Source organism: Onychomys torridus, chromosome 19 (genome assembly GCF_903995425.1).
Source record: "Onychomys torridus chromosome 19, mOncTor1.1, whole genome shotgun sequence".
Taxonomy (NCBI): domain Eukaryota; kingdom Metazoa; phylum Chordata; class Mammalia; order Rodentia; family Cricetidae; genus Onychomys; species Onychomys torridus.
Genome location: NC_050461.1, coordinates 32,681,149 through 32,703,675, shown reverse-complemented (window position 1 = coordinate 32,703,675; position 22,527 = coordinate 32,681,149). Strand labels below are relative to the sequence as shown.

At 42.9% G+C, this 22,527-nt stretch overlaps 1 protein-coding gene across 1 annotated transcript in view; it reads left to right on the top strand.

Annotated features, from left to right (window-relative positions):
* The window catches only part of Sgk1 (serum/glucocorticoid regulated kinase 1), a 124,256-nt gene that overhangs the window by 82,087 nt on the left and 19,642 nt on the right, over nt 1–22,527 (top strand). The window contains exon 3 of the mRNA XM_036168860.1: nt 9,177–9,252. Within this exon, the coding sequence (XP_036024753.1) occupies nt 9,177–9,252 (76 nt within the window). The remainder of the gene's footprint in view (nt 1–9,176; nt 9,253–22,527) is intronic.

Below are 22,527 nucleotides of genomic sequence, written 5' to 3'. Positions count from 1 at the left end.
GGTATTTTTACCCACCATGCTCTAAGATGAATGCGGAGCTTGTCTTACCCACTGAACTGCACGCCCAATACCACAAACCTCCCACCTGCCAGTGTTTCCAGTGGGAAGTTACTTCATTTCCTTCAGAGTCTTTCCCCCCATCTATTGATTAGAAGAATTCAACTAAATCATCTGTCAGATGCTTTCTAGACACATATACTGCGGTTCTCTGAGAACATTAACTTTAGCGACGTTAACTCACTTGGAGTCCCCAGCAAATCAATGCTGTGGTCGATAAACACACATTGATTGCCATCTCTCCGAGTCGGGCACAGTCTACAAACACCATGCCACAAGGAAATTTTACTTAAGAATTTAATCAAGTGCTTGGGAGTTGAATACACAGAGGTTCGGTTTAGACACCTTGGTCTCCTGTAGACTTTCAAGCGGAAACGCGGATGCCTGCGTGTCTGGGCAGGAAATTTGAGGTAGTGAAATGGAGTGGATGTATATGTTTGGCTTGGTGCCAAGCACACATTTTAACTATCTTGAAACCCCTCTTCCAGTCTCTGCTATGGTTGACACCTACAAATGCAGATATGAGATATGTGATCATTGATTCCAGTGATATTATTGAAAATGGTATGTAAGAAACTAAGCTTTCTTAGAGAATCAGAAATAACCGGGCATCAGCCTACCACAGCCTATTTGTACCACTCCATTTATGCTTCAGTCAACATCAGGGAATACACTCATGAAAGTGAGCATTGTTCCTCTCTGTCCACACTGGTCAAAGCACTAGATGTCCCACCAGATATCCACAGACATGGGTTCCTGAACAACTGAATTAAGTTGAGTGTGCACCTGGGTCAGTTCTCAGATGACAGCTTGAAATATATAGCACAGACTTGGACTCTGGGGACTGACATATAGCTCAGAGGCAGAGCACAGTTCAATATTCAGCACTGGAAACAAAACCAAACAATAGTATTGTGAGGCTGAATAGATAATAATAATAATGAAAAAATAAAATAATAATAAAAGGCATGGCTGGGTGGTGGTGGTGCACGCCTTTAATCCTAGCACTCGGGAGGCAGAGCCAGGCGTATCTCTGTGAGTTCGGGGCCAGCCTGGGCTACAGAGCTAGTTCCAGGAAAGGCGCAAAACTACACAGAGAAACCCTGTCTCGAAAAACCAAAATAATAATGATAAATAAATAAATAAATAAATAAATAAATAAATGCATAGACTCTAGCTCTCAATTGATTGACACTGTTAGATTTATCTCTAGTCCCATTTCCTTAACCATAAAGTAAGGAAGTAGTGAGGAAAGTCCCATTCTGTCTCCCTAAGTCTAATCCTAAAACTCTGTTTATTGGTGTCCAATACAGACACATTTGATTTGGGCTGGGGGTGGAACTCAGGAGTAGAGCTCTTGCTTTTCTTAACAGAAATCCAAGCTGTATGTCTTGACCTTAATTAGTCCCGAGTTGTAAGAAGGGATGGGTGGTAAACTGCTTTACCAACTTACATTCACAGGGGCCAAGTTGGAAAATCTTGAAACCAATAAGAATGTCAATGAAATAAAACCACAGAAAGAAGAAGATTTGTCTAGTTGCTTGGTATCACAATCTCTTCAAGGGTCAAGAATAGTCATGTGTCTCACAATGTGTGGGCATAATTAGTGTTAGGCAACCCAGTGGAGATAAATCACTAGTCCACAGAGATCAAAGCCATTAAGCCCTATTGCTGACCCTACTACACCAATCACCCGACCAGACTCCAGCTGTCGCTATCCAAATGCCATCTCTGTTCCAGAGGAGGTTGGTAATGACAAACGCACAGACCTGTTTGTTGTAGTGACACAGTGTGGGCACAGACACATCCTGCTACTGTGTGTGACAGGAAGGCTTAATTGCCCAAGTCAGAGGCATGGGAAACTCTGTCAGCTGTGAGTGAAGTCCTAATGCAAAGTGCCAAAGTGTTGTGACCCAGTGGCCCAGAGCTAGGGTGAGTGTTGCCACAACGTAACTATAGCTGGGCACAAGAAGAGAGTCCTCATGTGTTCCCAGGCCTGCCAACTAAGTTGAGCTCACAATGGCCTGTTTCCTCCAGCAGCCAAAGACTGGGGGACCACTTTGATGCTGGGTAACCATCTACCTGGTCATTAACTCCCAAAGGTCAGACTATCTGGGACTCCCATCTTTTGTTTCCTGTCATTCATGGTCCTGACAAATCCTTCTAGCTGCCCTTCACACCCATTCTATCCATTCTGTCTTCTCACACCTTTGTTTGTGCCGACCTTGGACGCCATGTCTACAGACTGCCTCCTCACGCTTCCAACTGTTGCCAGTAGTTTGAAAACTTGCTCAGTTCTACTTCTTCCTTGAACTCTGGGTCAGCAACCTTTCTTACTTTGTTACTTCTGCCTTCCACCACTGAGAAAACTTAAAAGCTGTGCAACACACATCCCACTTAGAGGAACTTACAAAGGTCCGTCTCCACACTGTGGGTATCTACGGCCGGCCCCTTAGTCAGAACATAATGAGCTAGGTCAATGAATTTTCTATGCACCTTTATAGAAAGCAAAGATATTGTATCCTGAATGTATATATTTATTGAATGCAATAATCCCATTAAAGGTAGTTAATGGAAGAAGACCCTTTGTCCTCCTGGACATAAAGAACTGGACTCACAATTAGCAATTTTGTTTTGTTTTTGAGACAGGGCCTCATGTAACCCAAGTTGGCTTTAAACTGACTGTGTAAGAAAGCATGACCTTAACATCTGACCTGCCTGCCTCTGCCTCCTGTGTGCTGGAGTCACAGCTGTGCACTACCACACCTGGTTTATGGGATCCTGGAGATTGAATGCAGCACTTCACGAACGCTAGGCATGCACTCTACCAAGTGACTTACAGCCTTAATATTAATATTTTGAAGGCAGAGTTATACGACACCAGTCAGTACACCTTCCTGAAAGCTGTGCCCAACTCCCCAGCTGTCCATTTTACAGCTCTGGGTCATGCACCTTGAAGAGGAAGAGAACGTCTCTAGCTAACAAGATAAGCATTTGGAGAATCTCTGTTATAGGTTAAGGAGGAATAATGATTTTAACACAAACTGCTTAAATGATTTATGGAAAGTTATGTGAAAATTATTATGAATAAGTCATGAATAAATTTGAGACAAATCAAACAATCTTACCTAGCTTTTTTCTTGTCAACATTATGAGATTATGAGTGATTTATAATCTCTCTCTCTCTCTCTCTCTCTCTCTCTCTCTCTCTCTCTCACACACACACACACACACACACACACACACACACACATACACACACACACACACACACACACATACACACACACACACACACACATTGTTTTGGACCAGTGTTCTTTAAATGAAGATAAAGAGTGGAGAAAAATGACCATAATGGCCTCCTTTCCAGCCTTCTCTCCACCACTGAACTTTCTGTTGACTTGAGGCATTTTACAGAATTGACCTTTTGTCTCTCCCATCAGCAGATCTATTAATGATTTATTTCCAGGTTTACTTCCTAGAGTCTTTTGAAGAATTTTAGACACTAACATCACCTGAAATATTATATTCTGATGTTTGTCATGTTCTAATGTATAAATACCAAAGTGATACATGCAGGTTTCAAAACTGTAGTATTAAACATTAGAAAATTTACCCTGCCTGAACTACCCTGCAGGGCCAGTTCAAGGTTTAGCAAGAATCTGTCCTAAAAGAAAATGTGTACTTTAGAAAGAGGGTGTGTGATGTGAGAAAGCTACAGAGAATCCTTGTCTTGAAAAACCAAAAAAAAAAGGGTTGGGGATTTAGCTCAGTGGTAGAGAGTGCTTGCCTGGCAAGCACAAGGCCCTGGGTTCGATCCTCAGCTCAAAAAAATAAATAAATAAATAAATAAATAAATAAAAAGAGGGTGTGTGGTCTAGTTCAGCGGGGTAGTACATGCTTACCCTGAGTGTGAAGTCCTGAGTTCAGTCCCCACAGTTCCCAGTACCGCCCCCTTCAAATTGAAGAAAGAGAGAGGGGATAGGAAAGGGGGAGTCTGGAATGTAGCTCAGCTGGTGGAGTGTCTACCTAGCATGCTTGCATGCATGAGGTCCTTGGTTTGATCCCCAGCACCGCATCTGCAATGGTAGCACTTAAGAAGAGGATCAGGAGTTCGAGGTCAGCCTGAGCTATATAAAAACTAATTAACTAGCTAATTAGATAAACAAATGGCAGCCGAGATGAAATAGATTGGCTAGATGTTGATAACTGTTTAAACTGGATGGTAGGTAAATACAGGTTTAGAAAACTAATGCAGGAGTATGTTTGAAATTTTCTATAGTAGCAGCACATTTGGGAGTTCCGTACTGTAACTATAGTCCCCTCTTGCCAATCCTGTAGAGAAATCTCCTTAACTGTTTATCCACAAGAACCAAACGTACTGGGCATGTCTGGTTTTGACCTGACTTCAGAGACAGGTATCCTATGAAGACTCAGCAGGATCCACAATAATGAATTTTCTCACCTCTCTGCAGAACCTACACCTATAGGATTTAGTTATGGCTTACAGCCACTTAACTGTGACAGTGGGTAGAATGATCCATGGATTCATACTTGAGCAGCACTGTATAGAAATTATGAAGAATGGCCTGTTATACTCACACACCAACACAGAGAACAAGAATTCTTGATGGCTCTGACATGAGCAGGAAATACTCCCAAATAAAAGACATTTTGAAAGCAAATAGTGATGCAGAATCATTCATAAGCAAATGAGCTCCAAAGGTCCCAAGGCCAGAAGGTAGCTGCAGACTTCAGTGTAGAAAGACAGTTTGTATATGGTTCTGTTGTTGTTGTTTGTTTGTTTGTTGTTGACTTTTGTTTCTCCTGACAGGGTTTCTCTGTGTAGCCCTGACTGTCCTGGAACTCACTCTGTATGTAGACCAGGCTGGTCTAAACAGAGATACAGCTGCCTCTGCCTCCCGAGTGCTGGGAGCAAAGGTGTGCACCACCACCGCCCGGCTTATAGTTTTTAAAGCACTGAAAACTTTTTGCAATTAGAAAATGTAAAAAGTGGTAAAAATCATAGACTATTCTTTACGGTTATTAAGTTTATGTGTACTTCAGAACATTTTAATTACTCACAGATGAATAGACTGCTGGTGGTCCTAGCTGGGAGCTATCCTTCAAAATCAGCACCTAATTTCAGGGACAATTTGGCACTTACCTGAGAGTTCTTAAGGACTAGTTCATATTGCAGAGAAGATATCTTCTAGGCCAGTGGCCTCAGTAAAGAGAGTTAACTCCATTTACTGGGAACTGTGGGAGGGATGAGGGCCTGTCAACCTGGAAACATTAGGCTCCTATGAGATAGAATAACCATTTTCAAATAGTCGAGGTGTTTGCTACATAGAAAAGAGAGAAGTAGAGAGTGCTGTATAACTCAAGACTCTGGCGTGGGTGGTGTGCACCTGTCATCCCAGTACTTTAACAAGGTGGAGGCAGGAGTTCAAGGCTGGCCTGAGCAATGTAGCAAGATCCTGTCACAGACTGGAACCAGTGACCAAAGGTTTGAAGATCCAGATCTCAGTACAGTTCTGTAAAGGGCTTTCTAATGGAATAGGAAACCTCTCACAAGGAACTGTTTGATTTATGTGAAGGATGTTTAATGGTGATTCTCAAAATGTAGCCTGTTCTCTCTGTCTCTCTGTCTGTCTGTCTGTCTGTCTGTCTGTCTCCCTCTCTCTCTCTCTCTCTCTCTCTCTCTCTCTCTCTCTCTCTCTCTCTCTCTCTTTCTTTTTCTTGAAATTGTTTCCCCCAAACCCCCAGGGCAGAGGCTTGATACCAAAGTCTCACACAGATTTTAATCAAGCACTGGTCCTCTGAGCTACACCCTGTACTCTGTTTAAATTTTAATGACATTTTCATACCTAAGATTCATGTTTCATGCAAATGAAAACCTGTGTTATACTTACCAGGGATTTCTGTTCCTTTATTTAGAATATTTACATACTTAGGTATCAAACAGTTTTCATGTCTACCAGATTTCTTTACAGATATAAAATCACAATCTTTTTCAGATTTTTAAAAACTGTAAAAAGAGCACATAACATCTGGCTGGTAATGGCACATGCCTTTAATGCCAGCACTCTGGAGGCAGAGGCAGAGCAATCTCTGAGTTTGGGGCCAGCCTGGTCTACGGAGTGAGTTCCAGGACAACCAGAGCTAGCTACACAGAGAAACTCTGTTTCAAAAAACAAACAAACAAATAAACAAAAGCACTTGACATGAGATTTAGGTGTACAGTGTACAATAATACAGCAATATTAACTATGGACAGTGTGGTACAGAAGTTCTGTACAACCTAACGATCTTGAATGACTGAAGCTTTACATCCTTCATTTCCCAATCTCCTTTCCCAGCCCCAGAAACCAGCACTCCCCCACCACCACCCCGCCCCTCTTCAGTATGTTTGACTATTAATATGTTTACGTCATAGAAGCCGGATTATGAACAGTTTACACTTCTGAATCTTGTTTCACTTAGCATAAGGTCCTCAGGGCCCATTTGAGTTGCCACATGTGACGGGATTTCCTTCTTTTCAAAGACCAAATAATATTCCACTGTAAGTCTGCACTGCGGGTACTTTATCCATTCATCCATTCATAGACATTAGACTTGTTCTGGCATCTTGACTGTTGTGAATAATGTTGCAATGAGGAATAGCAAAGCACAAAGACCTCCACACCCTGATTTCCATATGTCTTTTCCTGTGACTCCTTAAGAGAAGGGACGTGTCCTACGGTACAAATTAACACATCACTTCCTTCATCACAGAAATCTTCTTTCTTAAAATTTTTATTATGTACGATGATGCATGTGTGAGTGTGTGTGCACATGCCACAGCACGTGTTTGGAGATCAGAGGACAACTTCCAGGAATCAGCTCTCCTTTAATACTGTGGGTTCAGGTTTGGGCAACCAGGGCTTTTACCCATAGAGGAGTCATCTTGCTGACCTAGGGAAGTCTTAGAGAAAAATTCAGAAAGATAAGCCAGTATCCTTAGTGACACGGCTGAGAATTTTCTTACCATAATGGAAATAATCTACCCTATTGTGTTCCCTGAAATATTGTGTGTTCCCCAAAATAAACATATCTGGGGTCAGAGAACAGACAGCCACTAGAACAAAGCCAAAAATGGTGGCTAGAAAATAGGAAGAGTAAGCCCTAATAGAAGTTGGGTGGTGGTGGTACACACCTTTAATCCCAGCACTTGGGAGATAGAGCTAGCTGGATCTCTGAGTTCAAGGCCACTTTAGAAACAGCTAAACACTGTGACCCATGCCTTTAATCCCAGAAACACAACCTTTAATCCCAGGGAGTTGGGGCAGAAAGAGAAAGGTATATAAGGTGTGAGGACCAGGAACTAAGGAGAAAAAGCATGAAGTGAGTTAAGCATTTAGTTAGTTAAGCATTTGGCTGGAGAAGCGTTCGGGCTTTGGAGCAACACAGTTCAGCTGAGGACCATTGGGATGAGGACTCAGAAGCTTCCAGTCTGAGGGAACAAAACCAGCTGAGGGACTGGCGAGGTGAGGAAACTGTGGCTTGTTCTGTGTCTCTGATCTTCCAGCATTCACCCCAATAACTGGCCTCGGGTTTGAGTTTTATTAATAAGACTCTTTAAAATTCCTACTACACTACCCACTGAGTGTTTCATGAGGCTAGAGATTTTTCAGTCATCAGATGATCACACTGCAAAATACATAGAAGTGGACTGTCCATTTTGCCATTAAGATACATTCCATTAACTAAAGACATATTTGAGATCTACCCATCATGATAGTATGAAGTTGCTTCCCTAAATGTATCAGTGCTACTCTTTGGAAAATATTATAAACAACCTAGTGTAGATGCAGGAGGATAACTACAAGGGTGAGACTAGCCTGGGCTACATAGGGAGTCTCTGTCTCCAGAAATGAGAATTTGAAAAACGTAGGACTATATTAATTGAATCTGTACTAGAGTCTCTAAATTAAATAGCATATATTACATGTTTGTATATAAATCGCTGATAAAGGTTCTACTGCAACTATGTCATAGTTATGTTTTTGTTACTATAAAAATGACAAAGACTGTTTTGGGCGAGAAAGGGACTATTTAGTCTTGAAGTTTAAGGGTACAGTCTATCATGGTGGGAAAGTCACAGTAGCATGATTGAGGCAGCTGGTCACATTGCACCCTGTCAAGAAGCAGAGACAAAGGATGACTTTGCTCAATTCACTTTTGCATTTTCAGAAGTCCAGGATCGTTGGGGATTTAGCTCAGTGGTAGAGCACTTGCCTAGCAAGCACAAGGCCCTGGGTTCGATCCTCAGCTCCCCGCCCCCCAAAAAAAAGTCCAGGATCCCAGCTCTGGGAATGGTGCCACCAACATTGAAGTCTTCCTATTTCAATGAAGCTCACTGAGATATTCCCTCTCGGGCATGCTCAGAGAGATTCCTTTCCCAGTTGATACTGGAGTCAACAAGTTGACATCTGAGCCTAGACTCCACAAATTATAAGAGAAGAATTCTTTCATCTTACTTTTGTTTGCTATTTATTATTTTAAAAGACCGTGTCTCACTGTGTACTCCTGGCTAGCCTGGAACTCACTCTGTAGACCAGGCTGGCCTTAAACTCCCAGAGATCCTCCTACCTCTGCCTCCTAAATGCTGCATTTAAAGGCATGTGCCGCCATGCCAGGCTAGAATTCCTTTTGAAGTTCTCTTGATTAATATGCATTTTTTCACAGGCAATATTTACTAAAATTACAATTTCTGTTATACACAGCTCTACAACACCTCTTAAGCCATCATCATGGTCCTCTGCAGCAGGTGTGTAGTCTGCACATTGTACATAATACTGACAGAGGGGGAAGATTAAACTCCAGCCCCAATTGCTTATTTAGCTATCAGCTTAATGGTAAAACTACTCTAGGCCTCGGGTGACCAGCATTCCTAGTTTGCATAGGATTAAAGGGGTTCTCATATATAGTACTTCATAAGCACCCCAGGAAGGGCACAGTATGCTGTACATACAAGCCTTAACTCCGGAATCCCCACCACAGAACAGTATGCCTGGAACCAGTGACATGGTGACTGGATTTTCACATCACTTTTTTCCCCTTCTGTTTTCAAGGTGAAAGATCCGTGTAATCATGCCAACATCCTGACCAAGCCGGATCCAAGAACCTTTTGGACAAATGATGATTCAGGTATTATTAGATCCCTGGACCCAGGTCCTGAGATGTGTTATGTGCATTCTATATTGGTTATTTGCATGCTTGTGCCTAGACTCGCGCATAAATATAGTTCACTATCAATTTTATTCTCATAAACATCCTTTCATTATATTTGTTTACTTTGGTATCTGAGGTATATAGACCATCTAGTATACCTTTGTGGTTTGCAAAGAATATTTCAGCGCTGGGGAACTGAGGAGTGGATCTATTTCTTAGGGTATTGGGGGGGAACAGTAGAATTAACATAGACAAGTACATTATCTCAAATCTCTTACTGGACATGTTGGCTCACGTTTCTAAATCATGTATTAAAAGCCTTATGGGATAACGGGCGACGATCGTGCTGTTCGATTCAATGGTCAGAAGCCCATCAGGATAAGACAAACATGGCTCTGTGAGATGAGACACTGTGCTTCAACTTATACAAGATCAACAGGGCACAGAACTCACAGGTAGAGAGCATGTTCCTAGCCTGGGTTTGCTCCCGAGCACCACCAATAAAACGAAAACTGAGCAAAACAGAGTCCTTGGATTTGGGCTGGGATTAAAGTTCCACGTTAGAGGGCTTAGCTAGCATGTATCACTAGCTTCAAGGTGTAGGACTGAACAAAAAAATCAGACAGAGGACTTCTTTCAGTAAGCCGTAAAGCTGAAATGCAGAGTAGACACTAGAAATGAAAGGGGGCGGGACAGGAGCCCAAAGGAGCTAAAACACTGTGAGAGCGGGCTGTCACCTTCTCTAATTAAGTAGGGTCTAATGAAATAGAAACCCCATGCTGATCCTTAATATTTATGTTATGCCTCACACATTTATGAAGTGTGTTCACGAAAATTTAATTCGGTGTCTGCAGCAGGCCTGTGAAATAGGAGAGGCCATCTAACCCTGGGTGGTAAGGGGGGCTGGAAAGGAGGTAACAGTCTAGAACCGTTGTCTGACACCATCCAAAACCCAAGGCCAGAACAGCCAAAGGCTGGGAGCGGACAGAGCCCAGCGCCAGCCGCCACCTGGGGAGAGACAGCTCTCCTGTGAGGAACAGCGAGGCTAACTGTGTGCTTTTATCTTTTTTTCATAAAACAAAGACTGTGTCCATCAACAGACGCAAGGGACTTGGGGGCGGGGATGTGAGAACCTCTCTGAAGGGTTTCGTTTCTTTGAAAGACCAAGTTTGCAGTCTAAACTTATCAACTTTATCTGTCTCTTTTTCTGTTTTGTATTATGTATGTCTTTTGAAGATGAGAACACACGAAAGTGCCGTGGCCTATTTCTGCCATCATTTCAGTCCATTAGCTGAACAAAGCCCGCAATAAACAAGCCATCTGTTGGCTGCGACTGCTAAGATCTGCAGCGTGTGTCGTGAAGGAACAAAGCAGAATGAGAACTTAGCATGAGTGACTCTTGATATGATGGAAAGAGAACTGAAGGAGAAGGGACTTGATCTGGGACAGGCACAAAGACCTTGGCAAAGAAACTAAACAGGAACACTGCAGGCAAAATATGTCTGAGACAGGGGGATTGAGGTCTCCAGGGTAAAATTCTGTTTCAAAAATTAAATTTAGAGTGATAAAAATAGAAGTCTGAGCCGGGCGATGGTGGCACACGCCTTTAATCCCAGCACTTGGGAGACAGAGCCAGGGGATCTCTGTGAGTTTGAGGCCAGCCTGGTCTACAGAGCGAGTTCCAGGACAGGCACCAAAACTACACAGAGAAACCCTGTCTCAAAAAACCAAAAAGAAAGAAAGGAAGGAAGGAAGGAAGGAAGGAAGGAAGGAAGGAAGAAAGAAAGAAAGAAAGAAAGAAAGAAAGAAAGAAAGAAAGAAAGAAAGAAAGAAAGAAAGAAAGAAGTCTACTCACCTTGAAAAACTTTTGTGTGATTTGGGGGTTATATTGGGGTCCCTCCTGTAGCACCTCCTCTTTCCTAACAACAACAGGAGCCATCCATGTCTAGCAGGATTTTCTTTTTGCGTAGTTATTCATACACTTACTGAGACAAGAGCATTAAAATCTTCGTGTATGGTGGTGGAACTGTCCAATGAATGTTGAATTTGGTCAGTTTTTGTCTACACACTACAGGTTGTGTGTAGTGTCTATGTGTATGTGTGTCCACCTGCCTGTGCGTTTGGGTACTTTCAGAGGTCAGAGGACAAACTGGTGTCATTCCACAGACACTGTCCAACTTTTTCTTGAGACAAAGTCTCTCTGTGGCTTAGAATTCAGGCCGAGTAACCAGCAAGTCCCAGGGATCCATCCATCAGCCTCTGACTCCCGGACGGTGGGATCACAAGGGCATCAGCTCCACACTTGGCTTTTTGTGTGTGAGTTCTGGGGATTGAGAGCATGTCTTCATCACCAGCTGAGCTATCTCCCCTGAGTCTTTGCCACATATATTTTTAAGTTTTGTTGTTAGGCATATGTATTTTTATGGTTGTTGTGACTTATTATTTATTTATTTTGAGAGAGAAAATGAAAACCTCATTCTGTAGCCCAGGCTGGCCTTGAACTCCCTATAAAGTCTAGCTTCCAGTTGGTAGAAATCCTTCTGGCGCATGCCTTTAATCCCAGCACTCAGGAGGCAGAGGCAGGCAGATCTCTGTGAGTTCGAGGCCAGCCTGGTCTATAGAATGAGCTCCAGGACAAGCTCCAAAGCTACACAGAGAAACCCTATCTCTGTGGCTTAAAAGGGCTTATTGGGAAATGTTATCATTTATACTATATTCTTCAGAGAAAATATTTTACTGTTTAAAATAAATAAATAAATAAAAAGAAATCCCCCTGCCTCAGCTTCCAGGATGCTGAGATTACAGATATGAGATAATCATGCTTGGGTTTTATTTCTTTCTATTTTCTTTACTTTCTCTCTCTCTCTCTTGCTGTGAGATGTGTTTCTGTACACTGTGAATATGTGTTGCTCTGACTGGTTGATAAATAAAGCTATTATTGTTGATAAACAAATGTCTTGCCAATATCAAGGCAGAATAAGGTTTGGCGGTACATTCAAACTAAAGAGACAAAAAAAAAAAGAAAAGAAAAAAAAAAAAAGAAAAGAAAAAGAAGAGGGGGGAGGGAGGCTGCAAACTGCCAGGAGGAAAAGCAAGATGTGATAATACCAGTAAGCCACAAAGCCACATGACATAAAATAATAGGGATGGGTTGAATTAAATTGTAAGAGCTAGTTAATAATTTGCTAGAGCCATAGGCCATACAGTTTGTAATTAATATTAAGCCTCTAAGTGATTATTTTATAAACAGCTGTGAGACCGCCAGGTGGGTGGGGCCGGAGAAACTTATAACTACTCTGTGTGTGTGTGAGAGAGAGATAGAGAGAGAGAAGGGATCTTACTGAGTGTCTGTCTTAGATTGGGTTTTTATTGGTGTGAAGAGACACCATGACCACAGCAATGTGTCTATCTAATCTTTTTTGTTTGTTTTGTTTTTTGTTTTTTGGAAGCTGAGGATTGATCCCAGGGCCTTGTGCTTGCTAGGCAAGCGTTCTACCACTGAGCTAAATCCCCAACCCATGTCTATCTAATCTTACAAAGGAAACATTTCATTGAAGGTGGCTCGCTTAGAGTTCAGAGGTTCAGTCCATCATGGAAGAGAGCATGGCAGATGCAGATAGACATGGTGCTGGAGAAATAGTCAAGTGTCCTACATCTTCCAGGCAACAAGAGGTCAACTGACACACTAGGCAGTATCCTGAGCATAACCCACCCCCACAGTGACACAATTCCTCCAACAAGACCATACCCACTCCAATAAAACCTCACCTCCCAATAGTGCCAATCCCTTTGAGATTACGGGATTTGAGGGACCAATCACATTCAAACTACTACAGTGGCCTTAAACTAAGTAGATCAGGATGCTGAAATGTAAATCTAATTAATCTTATCAGTAAAAATTAGGAGTCAGATATCCGGGTAATAACCTGAAAGATCAGAGAAACAGAGGAGCAGCCACCAGTGACCTCCCACCTCTCCAGATCTTCCAACCAAAAGGGATGAGACTCTGTCTCCACCCTACCTTATCACTTTCTGTCTCCACCTCCTGGGTGCTGGGATTAAAAGCATGAGCCATCACAGCCCAGCTTCTATGGTTAACTCCAGCTCCGACCTCTGATCTCCAGCAAGCTTCATTTATCAGAACACAAACAAAATATCACACAATAGGATGGCCATGAACTCAAGTGTGATCCAGTTTCTGCCTCCCACGAGCTGGAACTGTACGTAATGTGGACTACACCTAGCTCATTTTGTTTGTGAAAGTGTTCTTGTAGAGTCTAGCCTGTGTAGATGGCGTCTTTCTTTCATTGGTTTAGCATGTGTGGCTGCATCTCCTGCACTATAATGTTTCTGATGAGAAGTCAGCAAAGTTCTAGTTTGCACAACTCTAAATGCAACATGGTTTTCACTGTCACTGTCTCTCAGTACTAGGGACTGAACTTAGGGATTTTTGTATACTAATCAAGTGCTCATACACAGAGCCCAATCCCTAGTGATGTTTATTTACTCAGCTACTTACTTACTTTTAATTAGATTAATTAGATTTTTCCTCATTTGAGTACTGTATTAGAGGTCTCTAGAGAAACAGAACGTATAGAATGAATCTCTCTGTATCTATAGAAAAGGGCTTTATTAGAATGACTTACAAGCTATGGTCCAGCTAATCCAACAATGGTTGGCTATGAATGGGAAGTCCAAGAATCCAGATGTTGTCAGTCCACAAGGCTGGATGTCTCAGCTGGTCTTCAGTAGACTGGAATCCTGAAGAAGGCTCTAATGCCAGGGAAGGAATGGACTTGCTAGCAAGGCAAGGGCAGGCAGGCAAAGAGCAAAAGTGTCCATCTTCCAAGTCCTTATATAGGCTTCCAGCAGAAGGTATGGCCCAGATTAAAGGCATGTGTCTTCCCGTCTCAAAGGTCCAGGCAAGAAGTAGATCCATCCCCTTCAAATCAAGCAAAAATAGCTCACAGAAGTGCCCTCCATTTCCAGATCGTAGCTCATTCCAGATGTAGTCAAGTTAACAACCAAGAATAGCCATCACAAGTATAATATGCCTAAGTAGGCTGTATAGTATTTGTTTAATCGAGACAAGGTTTCCCTGTGTCTCCCTGGCTGTCCTGGATTCACTCTGTAGACCAGGCTGGCCTGGAATGCAGAGATTGGCATGTCACTCTACCTTCTAAGTGCTTGTATTAAAGGCATGCACCACCACTGCCCCGGGGACAGGGGGATTTCTACCAACTGGAAGCTAGACTCTATAGGGAAGCTAGATTCTATAGTGTGCCACCACTGCCCAGCAATATAGTCTTCTTCTTCTTCTTCTTCTTCTTCTTCTTCTTCTTCTTCTTCTTCTTTTTTAGAGCTTTATTGGGACAGAGAGGAAAAGAGCACAATATAGTCCTTTAAGTAGATGTAGATACCTCAGATCTAGGACATTAAATATTCTCATTAAAAGTTATTTTCTTGCTGAGTATGGTGATACACATCCTTTAATTCCAACATTAGGAAGTCAGAAGCAGATCTTTGAGCTCAAGGCCAGTCACTCTACAGAGTGAATTCCCACCAGACAGCCAGGGATACATAGAGAAACCCTGTCTCTCAAACAAACAATCAATCAAAAAGAATTTCTGAGGATCAGCTCACCCTGAAGTCTGGTAGGGAGGTTTTCACACCCAGTGTCCTTTGGCATTCGGAAGACTGGCATGCTCTTCTGCCACATGCAGGTGCCGACAGAGACACAAACTTATGATTAAGTCTTGTTTACACATTTACGATTTATAAATGTCCCTTACCATGGAGTATGAGGAAGGAGCCAGGTGTTGGGGGTCACGCGAGCAACAGGCAGGAATATCAATCACAAGTTTGAAGTCCGCCTGACTATGTGGTAAGACCAAATCATCTCAGGAAGAAAGAAAGAAGGAAGGAAGGAAAGAAGAAAAGAAGGAGCCAGGGGAGGAGGAACACAAGTCAGCCTGTTTTTAAGTTCACACTTTTTCACTGGGGTGAGAGGGGTGAGAGCCCCTCACGAATTCCCAGCATTCAGTCAGACAATACGCAAACGGGATACACAAGTTGAAGCTCCTTCTTGCTATCATTTGTTAGACTGAAACCTGAGCTTTTTTTTTTTTTTTTTTTTTTAAATACCTTTGTTTTAAGTTGCTGGCCCTGCGTTGGACTGAAATATTCCTTCAATTAGGATTTCAATGCAGAATGAGTTTCCTCATGCTTTCCCAGTGTGTTTCCCCCAGCACTGTCATTGCCGACCCCGACCCGATAGAGTTCTTCAGCCAGAAGTGGCCCCGTGATGAAGTCGTCACAGGGAATGGTTCCTCGATCCATGTTCTTCCTGGGTTTCCTCAAGTCTGCTTCTCACAAGACACCTGAACCCTTACATTTGTCAAAATGTCTACATTTAGTTTTGTTGGTTCATTTGTTTGTATACATTTTTTCTTTTTCCCTACCTTCCTTTCTTTTTTCTTCTCTCTTCCTTCTTCTCTCCTCTCTCTCTCTCTCTCTCTCTCTCTCTCTCTCTCTCTCTCTCTCTCTCCCTCTCTCTCCCTCTCTCTCTCCCTCTCTCTGTCTCTCTGTCTCTCTCTCTCTTTCCCTGAGACAGTGTTTCCCTGGGTAGCCCTGGCTGTCCTGGAACTCACTGAGTAGACCAGGCTGGCCTCAAACACAGAGATCCACCTGCCTCTGACTCCCTAGTGCTGGGATTAAAGGCGTGACCCACCACTGTCAGCTTGTTAACCTTTGGAAACAGAGTCCAGCTGTACAATCCAGGCTGGATTCAAGCTCCCAGCAATTCTCCTGCCTTAGCTTCTCAAACTCTGGGATGATAGACATAAACTACCAGGAACAACTTGATTTCTTTGAAGCAAAAATCCATAATCATAACTGAAGACATCCTCACCGCCCCCAGAAAACAACTTAACGTTCTGTTGTGTTTCAGAATTTTGCATGCGACTCTGTGTTTGTGTGTCTGTATGTGATTGCGTGTGTATGTTAATATGTGTATGTGTGTGTACATTTGTGTGTGTGTTGTAGAAATGGAAGGGGGAACACTGGGGTGAAAAAGTTGACATGGGGTAGGGGAGAAAGGAGATGGGGACAAGAAGAGGTGAAGAAGAGAGGGTCAGCCCACAGTCATGATGTCTAAAAAAAAAAAAAACCATAAAGAAAGCTAATCAAATGGTATAAAGTTTTAAAAAAAGAGTGAATTGAGTTACTTTGTATGGGTCGTTAAAAAGTCATTTGCTGGCCGGGCGGTGGTGGCACACACCTGTAATCCCAGCACTCAGGAGGCAGAGCCAGGTGGATCTCTGTGAGTTTGAGGCCAGCCTGGGCTACAGAGCTAGTCCAGGACAGGCACCAAAGCTACAGAGAGAAATGCTGTCTCGAAAAACAAACAAACAAAAAAAAAAAAAAGAAAGAAAAGAAAAGTCATTCGATATTTAAATGAGAATCTCAGCAGCAGCCATGGGCTGCCTCCCTGTAAGCTGTTACTCCTGGAGGGCCTTGCAGAGCCCATAATAATACAGGCAACTGTCCACGATGTTATTTGCCCACCAGAACTAGATGATAAGACCCTATTGAGGAAAGCGTCACGTGCCTTGGCCACAGGACAGTGAAAGTTCAAGCTGGAACTGGACTGGAAGTTTCCTCCCTGCTGGCCAGCCCTCAGAATCCCAGAAGGTGCTGTGCAGGCTGCTGAGGGGGAGTTGTCATTAAGACTTACTCAGCTGTGGACCCCTTGTTCAAGGTGAGCCTACTGGTGCAATGTGTCAGATTTGTTATGGGGGTAACCAACCACTCTCCGATTTGGATTTGGTGCCTGATCCGTACGAGGAAATTCGACTCTGATACTGGAGACCTAGTGAAAGGTCTGTGGTTGGTGAGGCCATTTGAGGAAGTTTCTACATTTTTTCTTCTTCTTCTGAATGGACATGATGTCCCCACCTAATTACCTTCCAAGAATCTATGTTTGTGCCCATAGAGTGCTACTACTACCCACTTTGGCCAGAGAGGCTGGGTCTTGTAAAGGGACTGCAAAAACTCCTAACTGGTCAAAGCACGGATAATAAATGATTGTGAGATGCCACAACTGTAACAACCCCTTCATGGTACAGGGAACATTGTGGAAGATAGGGAGGGAAGAACATAAAATCTAGAGGAAGGTGGTGGGTAGCATTGTGTGTGTTTGTGTGTCAGGGGAGCGGGTAGCAGTGTGGAGCGATGACTTCTAAGTAGGACTTGGCGGTGGCACTCTGGAGCTCACAGCTGTACAAGCTCCAGCACTGGGATTTGTCAACACCCTGTCAAAGAAGGTGGAGAGGCTCAGCCATGCAATCAGTTCCTCTGTCAACACTGATTCACACTATTTTGCTTCTTAAAAGTTGAAATTTGACCACTAGTGACCTCAATATAACAATGGCTGTTGGTATTCTTGATTGATTAACTCAATGAGTCACAATCATATTTTTTTTTTAACATAGATGAATGAAAGCCTCCTTGCAAACTCAGTTTTTCCTGGGGCAAGTACACTGAAACAAAACATCATCTTGAAAAGAGAGGAGAGGAAAAAAATGGGCATCTTAAGTTAGCATCGCCAAGTCCTTGGCTATCTCCCACTATCCCTTAGAATAATTCCCAGGACATTCAGTTCCTACAAGTCCTTTGCATATGGCGCAGGCACAATTAAACATGTGTTGGACAGACACACATAATTAGCTTTCACCCAAATTTCAGGTGGAGTGTGTTCCGTTTTTGAAGTTTTTATTGAAGAAACTCCATCAGAAGGAGAGACGCATTCTGCCACTCTGTATACACTGCCTCCTCCGCTATCTATTTCTGTGACACAAGCTTTTCAAACCAGAACTTGACATCCATTGCTTCCATCTTGGAGTGTGTGTGTGTGCGTGTGTGTGTGTGTGTGTGTGTGTGTGTGTGTGTGTGTGTGTGTGTGTTGTATTTAAGACAAGGTTTCACTGTGACCCAAGCAAGATCTTAGACTGACCCAAACTCTGAGCACCCTTCCTGCCTCAGCCTTCCAAGTACTGGGGTTTTAGGCATGCCCTATCATGTTTAGATAACATCTCCACCTAGAAACTGGTAGCTACAAACACTCTGTCTCCTAAACCAGGTCTCTTTCAGAGAACCATGCCTGGAGGAGCAGGAAGCTACCCAGTTCTGCCGAGTAGGCTGTGGTTAGGGCGGTGAACTTGAGAACAAGGCCCTCTGAGCGGCTACAGGTGTTGCGATTTTTGCCTACTTGGCTTCCTGCAAATGATTTACCCTGTGGGTGATTTCATTTCTTCCACCAGCAAAAATGGAACCATAATAATAGACTATGAGCTCCGTGGGAGCTTAAGGAGATAATGTGCAAAGTTATTGGTAGAACATGTTGTTAGTGGGCAGTGTGTGTTAGCTCTTTCTGTAGAAAGAATTCTGTTTTTATAGGGCGTTTTACACATTTACATTTGCTGTGGGTTAAAAGAACAGCATGTTTTGTTTTATTATTACTTTTACTATTTTGTGCCTTACTGAACCTCGAGTGGTTTTTGTTTTCCCTGAAATTTAAAGCCTCATCCTTTATTGAACCTTATTATCTAGGGCCCCAGACACAAAATAGATAAGCTTCCTGGAAATACACATACACGCTGGCCCCAAAGTCCTGAAGCTGGAGATAACGCTAGACATTGCCTGCTCATTTAGATAAAATAGCTCACTTTATTTATTTATTTATTTCTTGGCTTTTAACTGCTTTTAATCTTTAAACTGTTAAGCAAGTCATTGACAAGGTAAGGTCGTAAAGTCAGATTTTAGGGTTTTCTTTGGGTTGAACCAGCCTCCAGATTCCACATTGCTCTTTCTATGCTTTCTCTTGTGTTCTTCTGTTTAGTTTTGGCTACCACAGGAAGACAGGAACACATTTTCCTTTCATCGTTAGAATCCTTAACAGAAAGTATTATCATCTGTGCTGGTGTCATGGTGTATACCTGTTCTCCTAGCACTGGAAAGTGAAGGGAGCAGATCCAAACTATCCTAACCTAGACTGTGGGTTTGAGACCAGCCTGTGCTGTGTGAGATACTATCTCAAAAAAAAAAAAAGCAGGGTGGGAGTGCGGGAGAGTGGGGAGGGACCAGTGGAATTTTAAAGGCAGGGCTTGGAACACAAGAAAGAATTTTGCATCCACAGCAGTTTAGAGTTCCAGGCTGAGGATGGGCTGTTCATTCCAGAGAATAGTGAATGTCCTTCCAGACTCCGATGCTGGAAGGCAGAGAGTCATGCTCACGCAGCATTTGAGTTATGTTTGGCATTAAAGTTTGTCAGATTCCCAGCCTCATGACTGTCCCACTGCCAAATGCATGTATGACTACAGACCCGATTTAGCTCATCACGGAGGAGCCCCCTCTCGTTCCCTCGGGTTGAGTAAATGAAGGGTTCAGCCTTCTGTGGCTTTACAAACAGAGCAAAAACCTGAGTTTGCCTTTGGGGAGCACAGACGTGTGTCTTTTCCTTTGTTCTGACTAAAATTGCTTGTTATTTCTGCTGTTGAGTGGAGGATAAACTAATAGTGTTTTACAATGGCTGATTTTTCTGGTTCCCCAAATTCTCTGAAAATCTTTCCACGCATCGCAGATGCTCTTTCATTTCCTATGAAGTTATATCCCAGTAAACTCATGGCAAATTGGACACATACAGTCAAGAAGTATTTAGCAGACACAACCTACCAGATGTTACAGCTTAGCTTACCCTCTCTAAGGGAACAGTCACAGCAGCCTACAATTGACTATCACGGGAAGCAATCTTTCCATCCATTACTGACCAGGAAAACATTAAACGTTTTAGAAAATGTAATTTCTACTTTAGACCCATCATTGTAGCACAAGGACATCAAAACCACTCCAATCGCACCCTGCTGGATGGCTCAGTGGGTGAAAGGTACCTGCCACCAAGCTGAATTCCAACCCCCTGGACCTACAGGGTGGACAGTTCCTCAAACTGTCCCTGGAGTTACCGTGACACACCCATGTGCATGCACACACACGCACAACAAACAAAATGTAATAAAAATCACTGAATTATTTTTTTAAACTTTTAAGTCGAACAACTGCAAACCAGTGACCTTCTCTATCACCTTGTGCCTATTTTATTCAAATTATTCATTTCACATGTAAGAGCTTTGATTTTCAATTTTTTTTTCCTCTGTCTGTCTGCCAGTCTGTTTGAAACAGAGTCTGTCTATATAGCTGACTCTGTATTTGACTGGCCTGGAATTCACTGTGTAAATCAGGCTCTCCTTGAACTTGTGACGGTTTTCTTGCCTTGGCCTCAGCCTCTGCCTCTGGAGTGCTAGAATGATAGACATTTGGTTTTCATAGTCTTAAGAGAGTTTTTCTCACTGCTAAAATTATACCAGGAAATGTGGAGTGATGGCTAGTCTCTGTGTCAACTTGACTACATCTAGAACTATACCCCAAAGTGGAAGGCACACCTGTGAATTTTTGCATAATTTGAAGTAGGAACATCTAATTTTATTTATTTATTTATTTAATTTTTTTTTTGGTTTTTTGAGACAGGGTTTCTCTGTGTAGCTTTGTGCCTTTCCTGGATCTCACTCTGTAGCCCAGGCTGGCCTCGAACTCACAGAGATCCACCTGCCTCTGCCTCCCGAGTGCTGGGATTAAAGGCGTGCGCCACCACCACCGCGTGGAACTTCTACTTCTAATCCAGACCTTCAGGCAGGAAGACACACCTCTAATCAATATTATTTGAGCTGGAAAAAGGATACACTTTAATGCAGACCCTAAGATGAAAGACACACCTTTAATCTGGCCACCGTCTGCTGTAAGCCTGTCTAAGAACACGGAAGAAGAACGCTTGTTCTCTTTGCCTGCTTGTCCACGCCTAGCTAGCGAGCCCATACCGTCACTGGCACTAGAACCTACTTCTTTGGGCTTCTAGTGTACACTGAAGACCAGCTGAGACATCCAGCCTCATGGACAACCAACTACTGGATTCTTGGACTTTCCATTCACACAGCCAGCCATTGCTGGAGTAGCTGAACTGCCAGCCTGTAAGTCATTCTAAGTCTCCTTTCGAACTATATAGACTGATTCATTCTATCAGTCCTGTTAGTGATTCTCTCCCTTCCTAACGCTGTGACCCTTTATTGCAGTTCCTCATGCGGTGACCCTCAGCCACAAAAGTATTTCTTTGATACTGTAATTTTATGTGTTTTTTTTTTAAATATGTAACAGTGATTTTGTTACTGTTAGGAATCATAATGTAATATGTGATATACAGGATATCTGACATGTGACCCGCCCCCCCCAAAGGGTTGGCTCAAGCAAGGATTCTAAAATCTGGCAGGCTTTAGAATTAAAGGAGACTCAGGACCAGGGATGGTGGGCATGTGTATAAAATCAGTATGTGGGAGGTGAAGGAAAAGAAGGTCATGAGTTCAAGGCCCCCCTATGCTACATAGTGAGACCAGGTCTCAAAGAAACAAAATGACAAACCTAATTAGAGAAACCTTGTCTCGAAAAGCAAAAAAGAAAAAAATTAAGAAAAGGGATTAAAGGTGTGGGCCACCATGCCTAGCTGTGGACTGGGCTTCTTAATAGAGTAGGTGGAGATAAAAGGAACAGGGAGGTGGGGGTATTTATAAATGGAGGAAATTAGAAATGAGAATAGAATTAGATTTTAGGGTAGAAAGGTCAAACAAAACAATAAAACTGTCATGACTAAAATTCTGCTTTATTATGGTGTAGACTGACAGAAAATAGAGAACGCAAGGGGACTTGGCAAAAGACAGTCTCAGAGTGGGCTAGGAGCCCTGGAATAGGCATCCATGAGCCCTGTGGCTCCCTAACCTTCACCTCCCTTTTCAGAAATGCATGGCACTCAGCTGTTTCCACTGATGAGAGTCTTGTTTCTTAGAGGAGAACTTTGTGCTTATAGCTAGGGTGAACTGTCCTTGTGGGTCCTGAATTACATAACCTACTCGAGTTCTCCGACTGTTCAAACACCTAATCTCATCTGTGTTTCCAATCACCCCTTGAGGTTAGCAAAGCAGGCATTAACTGTGAGGACATTTGAACGGAAGTACTTTACTCAGGGCTGAATGAGGAACCCTAAATGCCGAACAGAACGGGAAAGCCAGATTTCCTGGAAACTCGGGTAGCTCTCCTTTATTGCTTCAACAATGTCAAACGCTGTGACAATAACTTGAATGTGCACACAGGTGT